At 32.0% G+C, this 10,701-nt stretch overlaps 1 protein-coding gene across 1 annotated transcript; it reads left to right on the top strand.

Moving 5' to 3' along the window:
- Nucleotides 1-3,527: 3,527 nt before the first annotated feature.
- LOC8280371 (transcription factor bHLH128) lies at nucleotides 3,528-10,128 on the top strand. Its single transcript, XM_002527341.4, has 6 exons — nucleotides 3,528-4,150; nucleotides 7,076-7,398; nucleotides 7,928-8,059; nucleotides 9,203-9,268; nucleotides 9,584-9,652; nucleotides 9,752-10,128. Exons 1-6 carry the CDS (start codon nucleotides 3,661-3,663, stop codon nucleotides 9,803-9,805), a joined length of 1,134 nt encoding a protein of 377 aa, XP_002527387.1. The 5' UTR covers nucleotides 3,528-3,660; the 3' UTR covers nucleotides 9,806-10,128.
- Nucleotides 10,129-10,701: the final 573 nt, after the last annotated feature.

Raw genomic sequence — 10,701 nt, forward strand, 5'->3', positions numbered from 1 at the left:
TTTTCTCGACTTTTAATCCATTCTATAAATAGTTATTTCCAATATATTTTCCCTTTCTTGAATGAAAGAACAATTCCTAAAGCATATGAAGTTTATCTTAGTATACATTTTGATTCCCACTATTTCATAATTAGCATTTTTAATCCTTAAAATACTGATGATATTTACACTTTATTCCTCAGTGATAAAAAAATGAAAAATCTCTTAGATTTAGATTTTAACTACTGATGATGGAAGAATATTGAAAGAATAACATAAAATAAGTTTATATCAGAGAATGGTTATTTATACCCAAACATAATGACAAATGAAGTAAATAAGACTAATTATTAACTCTATTAGAATAAAAGTTAAAAATTATGAGAATGAATGTATAATTATAGCATATAATCATGTTACATGATTATAGGATTATATCGGAAATCATCCCTCCCCATTAACTAAAGGTGGCATATGGGATGTCGACTTGAGTTTAGATGATAATTTGAAGAAACTTCTAATAACATGAGCTTTAGTAAATATATCCATAGGGTAATCAATAAAAGAAACATAAATAAGATGAAGGTGTCTATCTGTTGCATCCCTACCCAATTATTATCAGAATAAGCTTGAAGGCATAAAGAGGAATGAGAAGTAAAATGAAGGCCATGAAATAAAATACCCTTAAGATATCGAAGGATGCATAAGCCTACAGCAAAATGAAAATATCATGGTGCAACCATGAATTGACTTATAAGATGCATTAGGGCGAGTGGAGACTTTCGACCAACTACTTGTAAAAAGTGGCAATGAGCAATTCACCATCAGTTGGTCGAAGTTTAACATTCTGTTCTAATAGTGTATGAAAGGTTTTACTATCTATAAATCCAACTCGAGGTAAAAGATTTGAAGCATACTTAGCTTGAGATAAAAAAAAAACCATTAGAACATGAATAACTTCAATTCTAAAAAAAAAAATTGTTTAAAGGACCTACATCCTTCATTTCAAAATATTTGACTGAGAGATTTTTTAAGCTACTGAATGACTTGAGGATCATCACCAGTAATAATCATTTCATCCACATAAAGAAGCATACTAATAGTACTATGATTTGTTTAATATAAAAATAATGTTGAGTCATAAGAACTGGACTAAAATCCAAGAGCATAAATAGTAATATTAAATTTGGCAAACCAAGCTTGGGGGCTTATTTTAGCCCATATGAACTTCCTAAAAAAGATAGCCATTGACTTCATATGAACTTCCTAAAAAAGATAGCCATTGAGGGCATTCTTAACATCCATTTGGGATATAGGCTATTGACGAATTGCATCCATAATAATAAGAGTGCGAATAATGATAAGCCGAGCTACTGGAGCAAAAATTTCTTCACAGTAATACTATATCTTTGAGTAAATCCTTTTGCTACAATTTGTGTTTTATAACATCCAATGCTGCCATCTAATCAAGTTTTAATTTTATAAATTCATTTGCTCCCTAAGAGTGAGAGGTTCATGTAAAGTAGCAAAAGCAAAGTAATAATGATAATCTTTAAGTTTAGGAGGTGGTGCTTTAACTCTTGTAGAGTGACAAGTAACTGAGGGAAGATCATTACCTTTAAGAGAACTAGGAACTTGTTGAGAGGAAGCAACTAATCATTCAACATTAATAGGAGGGGTTGTAGAAGCTGGTCGTGAAATTTGAGTGCTAGCATCATTATCATTGGTGGTGGGAAACAAAATTGTAAAAAGGCTAGTAGACAAATGATAACTAATAGAGACATGAAATTTAGAAAGACATAGTATTTTATTTTCCTAGACAATGACATGGCGAGAGATGTGGAAATAACGGCTAATAAGATTGTAACATCTATAACCTTTGTGTTCAATGCCATACCCAAGAAAGCAACATAATTCAAACTTATTATGCTCATGTGGCTGAAGCAACACAAAACAGGCAAACCCAAAAGGTTTAAAATAGGTGTAAGAAGGTAGGGTACCAAAAAGACATTCATAAGGTGCTTGATTGTTGGTAATATGAGATGGAAGTTTAATAGTAGTTTATAGATCAATAAGAGCAGCTTCTTGGGAATAGAAGAAAATGAAACAATATGTGAACAATATCTAAACATAAAATGTTATGTTTATACTATGCGTGTCCATTTTCTTAAAAGGTTCCATGACACGAGGAATGTGAAATGGTGGCATCTTGTTTAAGAATAGAAAGAACTTAGTTTATTGTATTTAGATGCATTATCAGCACAAGAAATTCTTATGGTGTTGGAGAATTGATTTTTTTGAACATAGTAGAGAATTTTCGATAAATGTTGAATAATTTAGACCTATTATGCATCATGTAAATCTAAGTAAAGCGTGAGAAGTCATCAATAAAATTAACAAAATACAGCGACACTCCGGTAAAGCTAAAAGAGGCAATCCACCACCTTTTCAGTGATTGCATATTATCTAAATTCCTAACCTAAAAATAAAATATAGATAACTTTTACAATTTTATAACTTTAGCAAAAAATCCACAAATGATGTCTAAGGCTAAATTTTTCTAATGGATAAATTATCAATCTTTAGAATTGACAAAACACATTCAATTATAAATAATTGAAATTAAATAGTGTTGAAGAAAAATATCAATTTAAATACACTTTTTTTTTTCATTTTAATCTATAATAAGCCATATTCAAATAATAGCTAAATTGAAGCAATAAAAACTACTTTCTTTTAAGCAAGATAGCATTTCATAATGAAAATCTCATAAAAGTTTATTTAAATTTAGGATCAAATTAGAAGAATAAACAAGTCATTCAAATAACACATACCCATTTCAAGTTATTTGATTTTGAGCTAAAAAATAATATTTTTCTTTTCATAGAAAGAAAGATGATTTTTTGTTTTGAAATTAACAGAAAAAAGAAAGATGGTAAAAGCTGTGTTTTAAGGGTCTTTGATTTTAGGAATGAAGGTTTTTTTTTTTTTTTTTTTTGAAGTAACAAGGTTTCTTTTCTCAAAGAGAGAACCTTTGAAGATTGAGGGGTAATGGACGAATTTGATCTTAAATATTCTTTTCAACAGAATTTAATAGTACTTTTAGGGTTTAAAAATTTTAGAAAAAAGAAAACAGACAATGTGAAGCTTTTTATTTTGCAATTCCCATTAGTAAATTATGTGATTAGTAAGCAAACATAGAACCCTCTTGTGTCTAATCTGCACTCTGATGAGAATTAATCGACAAGAACCGATTGTTTAATACGTTTTCATCGATTTCAGATGCTTTACTAAAAAGAAAATCTGAACATCAAAGTAGCACAGACTGAAGAATTCATGTACCATTTTGGTAATTTTTCTTAAGAACAAACAAATAAATAAAAAAAGTAACAACATTGTAATCAAGTTGGCGAATATTAAAAAGAAAGAAAGAAAAGAAAAAGGTGAAGAAAAGGTAGACGCACATGTTCAATAAAAGTTGGTTGTCATTTAGTTCTCTCCCAAAAGAAATCACCTTCGGGTGATATAAGTAAGTAACAATCATCCTTTGGACTTTCCTCTATCTATCTATAATCTAATCCTATGCTTGTTTTTCTTCAGAAAAACCCACCTTCCTTTGCCCTTTCTCTCTAACTTCTGGGTGGTTGCTTTGGTTAATTACTTCTCTCCCTATATATATATATGGCTCAAAATAGTCCCTCATGGTCGAAACCCGAAAAACCTAATACCAGTGGCAACACCATGTATCCACCACCACCGCCACCAGCCTCCTCCTCGTCCTCCTCCACTTCTTCGCCTCAGAGACCCACTAGTATCGCTCCGGCCTCTGGTAGTGGGTTAACTCGATTTGGGTCAGCCCCTGGTTCGTTTCTAACAAGAGCTGTTGATTCTGTTATAGGTACTACCACTAGTGGCCGTGATTTCTCGGCTTTAGTTAATAACAATAGTAACAATAACAATAACAATAGTCATCATCAGTACTTCTCCGCCGGTGATTCTTCTTCTCTCACCACTGAGTCAACTTGCAAAGTCAACTCATCTAACGACTTACGCGCGCCTGCTAAAAGTGGGTTGCAGAGATCGTATGGTTTTAATGAAATCAATGGATCTTTACTTCGACAGAAAAGCTCTCCTGCTGGCTTTCTTTCTCATCATCTTGCCAATGAGAACGGTGCGTTTTTTTCCCACTCTCCTTTTGTAAAATGTTTCTTTTTTCTTCTGCGTGAAGGATAAACGAAAAGTAGAGGAAATGACAGTTATATCCTTGTTAAATGTATAATGTATCATTTGCCAAATGGGTACTTTAAAAATTGTTAGTCTTGATTATTATTACTTAATTACTTATTAATTGTTCATTAGGCCATACTGTATCCAATAGAATTCATGACTACTTGTCAATACAATTTAACATTACTTCTAAAATTAATACTTTCAAAGGTTATTTGGCTTTCATATACAATTACAATTAGGCAGGCTTAGTTCTATAAACAAAAATACATTTATAATTATTAATTTTTAACTAATTATGCTACAATTTAGGACTATTAATCATCAATATAGTTAAGTTAGGCCAAGCTGTTTAAAAAGCTCATCAAGTTCAAATCTTTCTAAACTGGTATTAATGTAGTGGTAAGATGAAACCATTTGAGAATTAAACGTTCCGTTTAAATTCTACGAAATTTTCATTTTATATTTTAAAAAAGTCTTTCTAATAAAAAGTCAATATATGAGAAAGATGAATGTAAATCTTTCAGTTTTTAATTAGTTAGGTTTGTTTACAGTTATTTTGTTGCTATATTCATGTCAATAAATATAACTATTTGATCAATTTATGAAACTTTTGGTTGTATTGGTAGTATTTTATAATTGTCCCTCTAGGTCAGGAGTGATTCTTCTCATTCAAATGACATAACTACCCCTGTTTACAGGTTGTTGTGGTCCTATGTGGATGGGGACAGTTTTGGAACTTTGACTTATATTAATTTAATATTTAATAACTTTTACTGGTGGCCTAATGTCATATCCTTGCATATTATATAGTTCTAATTAATTTTATTTTTGTGGCTCTTTTCTTTTTTAATATTTAAAGTTTTTGGTTTGGCATAAGTCCCATGTGAGATTCGATGGTGGTATTGGGCAATTCTGTGGGCTGTGTCTTCTGTTGGATAAGCGTTTGACGTAAATAAATGTCATTTTCAAAAAGACAAAACTACCCTCTTAGATTAGATTGAGGAGTAATCTGATGGGCTGGAGGTCTAGGAACCATTACTATAGTCACGTGGGATACCATTTTATTTTATCTAATATAATATTTTATTTTATTTTTTGTCTGGGTCTATGGAGGTGGATGATGGTTAGATTTATAATTTAGTTATAAGAATTCTCAGAAAAAGTTAATACTTTTAAGAGCAAATTACTACTTTCCCCCTGAGTTTTGACCTTGATTATATTTTCATCCCTCTTGTTTGAAAATTGAATGGAGCTTTGTTACTTTTCAGAAAGGTATACATGCTATAGTCCTCCACTCTTAAAATAAACTCATATTTTAGCCCTTTAGATTTTGAAATAAATGACATTTTAGTCCTGCATTTGTCAACCTTTGAAGGACTAAAAAGTATTATTTTATAGAACTCAAGGATGTAAATGCTATTTAGAGTAAAATATGTTAGGGACTAGCATATAATACCTTGATTAGGCAGTAAAATGTATTAAAACTAAAAAGTGGAGGATGACTGCATTTAATCTTCAAATAAGAGGAATGAGTTGTATTAAGGTCAAAACTCTGCGGGAGATAATAGTAATTTGCTCTTATTTTAGCTTATCATTTAGTATTTACTATAAGGATGGACCTGTAGTTTTTACATAACAAAGACAAAAAAGAGAGTCTTGTTTGAGATCTATTTATTAGATAGAGATAACTTATTCTATTATTTGCAGACTGAATTCATAGTAACAGAGATGTTGACATTTCAGTCTTTTTAGTGGATTAGTTTAGAGATGACATGGTAGAAGGATCTACCTAATACCACTCATTAATTTTCTACTATATAATATACACACCTAACCAACAATACAGCAGGATCTATAACACATTCAGTGTTGAAACTTGTGATAGTGAAAGAATCGAAACACTTATCTGAAGTCTTAAATTGGTAAAAATTCAAGAATGAGTTTTATATTTATAGCAACAAAAAAAATTCAGCAATAGTAGTAAATGGTCGGTAATGAAAGAAACTAATTTTTAATTACAAATAGTCTTAAGTTTATCCAAATGTAGCCAATGAAAATTCAGAGGGTTTTGTCAGCAAGCTTTTATTATGTATGATGAATGAGGGTTGAGAGACATAACCAACTGGGTTTATTCTGTTGGTTTATTTGCAGTAATTTGAAGGGAAGTTAACTGGAAGTTGGGAGGTATCTCAAGTCAGAAAGTTCTTTCAGGAAATGTCTGAAATTATATGCCTAAGTACTAAATATTGTATCATATTCTAACAGCTTGATCTCGTAGAACAATTAAATTGCCTAAAATGGTAGCAGAGTTGTTTAAAACCAAATAGGAATACATATTGTCATCATGCCATTGTAAGGTTACCCACGGTGAGCTTGCCATGAATTTTTTGAGCTTTATGAAATGGGTATTAGTACTAGTTCTGGAAGCTAAACTCACCTTGATGTTCTAGAGGTCTAAGAAATTGTTTAACTAAAGAATTCTATATGCAAGATTTGAATCTGGGATTAGACTGATTAAAAAGAATGGTTCTAGCAAATTGTGAAATAAATTCCTATAAGAACTGTTTTGAGTTTATCTTGATCATAGTCCAGCGGAAATTATTTTAGAATGACTTTGGAAAAGCACCAAAGGGAATCAACCCAAGTAGAAAAGTACCAAAATTAAGAATATGCACTTAAAGACATTATGACTTCCCATGAAAATTCTTAAATAAAGGTTTGCTATGTAAATTAGTTGCTATTATTTAGTGTCAATGTCTCTTGTTCTTATCTGTTGGATTAACATTTCAGATGAGTTGTGTTAGTTTAACTATTGTAGTTTGGGGTTTTGGATATCATCCATCTCATTTGCTCATTCAAATTTCAGGTTTTTCAATAACACCAGGAACTGGAGGATATAACTCTTCCAATGGCCCAAATGGTGGCCACACTGTATCAAGGTTGAAATCTCAATTGAGCTTCACTAGACAGGATTCTCTTTCTCAGATATCTGAAGTTAGTGAGGACATTGTTGAAGGCATCAACTCTAATACTGGACATCATAATTCACCTCATTCTTATTCTACTACTGGCTTTGGCATGGGATCCTGGGACGGTACCAACTCTATTGTGTTTTCAGGACCGCCAAGCAAACGAATGAAGAACATAGATGGAGACCTTTTTAACTGTCTCAATGGCTTAGAAACTCAGGTACTATAACTTTTCTGAGGACTTGCATAAATCAAGAAAATCAGGAGAGAATATAACTCATCATGTTCTAGAGTATCTAAATCAAATGAACATTCAAAAACACTATCTTTAAATTTTATTTTTGTACTTAAACAGATAAACAAATGGTCCAATGGAAGTTGTAAATACTTATTCTTTAATGTGTTCTCTAGACATAGTTTTTGTTCATTTCACATAAATACTTATTATAACAGTACATAAAATTATTAAGGGGCAAAGGAATTATGGAATGGGGAATGGGTAAATCCATCATCATCTAGCTGACTGTTAAGAGACAAAAATAATTTTGCATCAACAAGCAGCTGAAAAGTTTTATTTTCTATCATTTTCTTCCAAGAAAGAAAAGAAAAAAGCAACTTGTTTACAGTAGATAAACTGTTATTAATGGAGTAAAGATCTGATGGCTGATAGGCTTACAAATTGTCTGAAATTATAGCTTTCTCTTACTTTATTTTGCTGGGGGTATATTTATGATTCATTCTTCCTTCAGTTTAGTTTGCCACAGACAAGTCTTGAGATGGCAACAGTGGAGAAGCTACTAAATATTCCTGAAGATTCGGTGCCCTGCAAAATCCGTGCTAAACGTGGGTGTGCTACTCACCCTCGAAGCATTGCTGAAAGGGTTAGTATAATGCACCAGTCCCCTTTATATATAAGTACTTTGCCCATATGGGGCATTAACTTGGAAAAATGAAGTAACGTATGCAGTGACATCACAAAAGACCTTTATAATGAGATCCTAAAACCACATAACAAGGTTCTCTAATTTGTACTGCCATTTGTATTAAAACTGTTGTTTCTGTTTCAAATAATCTGCATGCTACTTTTCCTTTTGTTTTCTAAAATTTCAAAAGCAAGTGTTTCTTTTGATTGAGTAATGCGTAAAAAACAGCAAATTGCAGTATCATACTTGAGGCAATGTACTTCGCTTATAACATATACAAACATGTTAATGAAGTATGCTTTGTGGTCCTTTTTCGGAAAGATAAATTCCCTGTATCCATCTCTTTTTTCTGTCTCTTGTTTTTCTGGCTGACATTATAACTGCCTGTCTCTTGTTTTTCTGGCCGACATCATAACTGCCTGTCTCTGGTGAATGCCAGCTACTCATATTGGAAGGCACGCATGTTGCATTAATATTGTGATATTATCAATTGCATGCAGGCTGCATGATTGATTATCTTATGGCCTTATGTAACAGTTGAAGCTTACAATTTCTTTTAACAGAGCAGAATATATAGAACAATGCTTGTACATTATGCAAAAAAATTTCTTTTAGTATGCTCATTTATATGTTAGAAGACTGCAAATATATGGTACCACATAAAGCAGAACAGGCAAGAACTTAGTTTAGTGCCATCATTTATATATATATGTTTCATAGTGGAGTTGCTCAATATAAAACTTCAGAAGAATCCGTTCCTTTTGGTTAAATTATTCTTCTTTTGAGAGATTAGGTGACATGCATACTTGGCAAATGATGCTATCAAGGCTATCCTATAATTAGATGTTAATGTTGGGTGTGGACTAAATTGACGAGTTGATTGACTTTATCTCCTCCTTCTCACATTTTCTTGGGTAAAAATTGTTTGTGCTTCTTGGAAGAAACTAAAAGATCAGAATTTAATACAGAGGAGAATAAAATGGATCCCATTATGTCTTGTATATATATATTGCACGAATGATGCCTGTGGACTAGTATGTATGTTTGAATGAGGGTTCTAGTTTAAATGAGTTTTTAATCACTAATTGAGTTTAAATGCAGGAGAGAAGAACCAGAATAAGTGGGAGGTTAAAGAAACTACAAGATCTTGTTCCTAACATGGATAAGGTATGATGGTATATTTATTTGTTCTTTTTGGGGTATGTCCATTTAATCTATATCTTATTTTACATCATACCAAAGTAGGGTATAGTTAGTAGTATACATTTTATTGGACTTTGTGCCCTTGATTAATTGTGAATTAATATCTCCCCCACCCTAATTTAATCAGTTCTTAAATTAGAGAAAAGATCAGTTATAATTCCAAATTTCAATAAATCAAATGGACAATAGCTTTTTCCACTCTGTGCTTGCTGATTTGAAAATTATATCTGTTAACAAAATGTGAATAACATTGTGAATTTTCATAACAATTTCCTGCAGCAAACAAGCTATGCAGACATGTTGGATTTGGCAGTGCAGCACATCAAAGGCCTACAAGGAGAGGTTCAGGTGTGTGTAACCACACTCAAATCAAAATCTGTAGAAGGTGCAAGTTAATTGCTGCTTCTGCTCTTCCTCTAATCTTCTCTATGTTTATCTGTCTAACAGAAACTGCACAAGGAATTAGAAAATTGTACTTGTGGATGCAAACCAACTTCATGACATTTTTGGCTAACTGGGAGTCATGAAACAAGTTTTTGATCCAAGGATTTTGAAGGCAAAGGGACTTGGTAAATGCTAATTGATTGTCAGTGTACCAAGTTTAACTTAATAATGCAAAAGTAGAGAAGTAGAAACTCTCAACTGTACATAATGAAGTGAAAAACTGTTAATCTATAGTACATGACAAAAAGAGTGTTTGTAAAATGGTCTTCAGAATTCTACTTCTCTGGGCAGTTTGTGAGGGTTTGTTTTTGGTTTTTGGAACTATACCTGGCTTCCTTAGAAATTAATTCCATGTATTATTCATTGGTTGGTTCATATTATCTGCATGTTTCAAATTCAGTTTTAAACTTTCGACCACCATTCTTAGCATTTATGGTATATGAATTTAGAGCCACAAGGACTGAAACTATCAGGCTGTCCTCATTTAACCCTCTGCTTAAATTGTCCTGGCAGCGTCCTTTTACCTTGCTAAAGAGGACAGACAATTCAAGCAGAGGGTTAAATGAAACATGCAGTTATGTGTGAGTGTGTGTGTGTTATAGATAAGGATATAAATTTTCATGGTTAATAAAAACATGAAAATGGAGATAATATAATGGGACTTGTTCCTTCAATCCTCCTACTTATTTATTTATTGTTTACTTGTTAATAAAGAAGAGGAAAAAAAGAAAGAAAAGAAAAGCAAAATGCTCCATACTCTATACAAATGCTTGAAGACATGTGCTTTTTTAAGGCACAAGAAACTCTCTGTTCCAACTATTATTACTGCAGTATCAGCATATATGAGTTAAAATTAACTAACTAATTAACTAACTTACTCTATATTTTTAAAAATAAATCTCCCATAAGATTCCTTGATGTTGGGAGTATGTTCTCCTTTGCATGCATGTATC

Source organism: Ricinus communis, chromosome 8, assembly GCF_019578655.1.
Source record: "Ricinus communis isolate WT05 ecotype wild-type chromosome 8, ASM1957865v1, whole genome shotgun sequence".
NCBI lineage: Eukaryota > Viridiplantae > Streptophyta > Magnoliopsida > Malpighiales > Euphorbiaceae > Ricinus > Ricinus communis.

What these genes read in the sequence shown, in the direction of transcription:
- LOC8280371 (XM_002527341.4), top strand. Translation starts at nt 3,661, where the DNA reads ATGGCTCAAAATAGTCCCTCATGGTCGAAACCCGAAAAACCTAATACC. An exon ending in TCAATGGCTTAGAAACTCAG is followed by an intron (nt 7,399 to 7,927) that starts GTACTATAACTT and finishes TTCTTCCTTCAG; the next exon opens with TTTAGTTTGCCACAGACAAG. An exon ending in GCCTACAAGGAGAGGTTCAG is followed by an intron (nt 9,653 to 9,751) that starts GTGTGTGTAACC and finishes TCTGTCTAACAG; the next exon opens with AAACTGCACAAGGAATTAGA.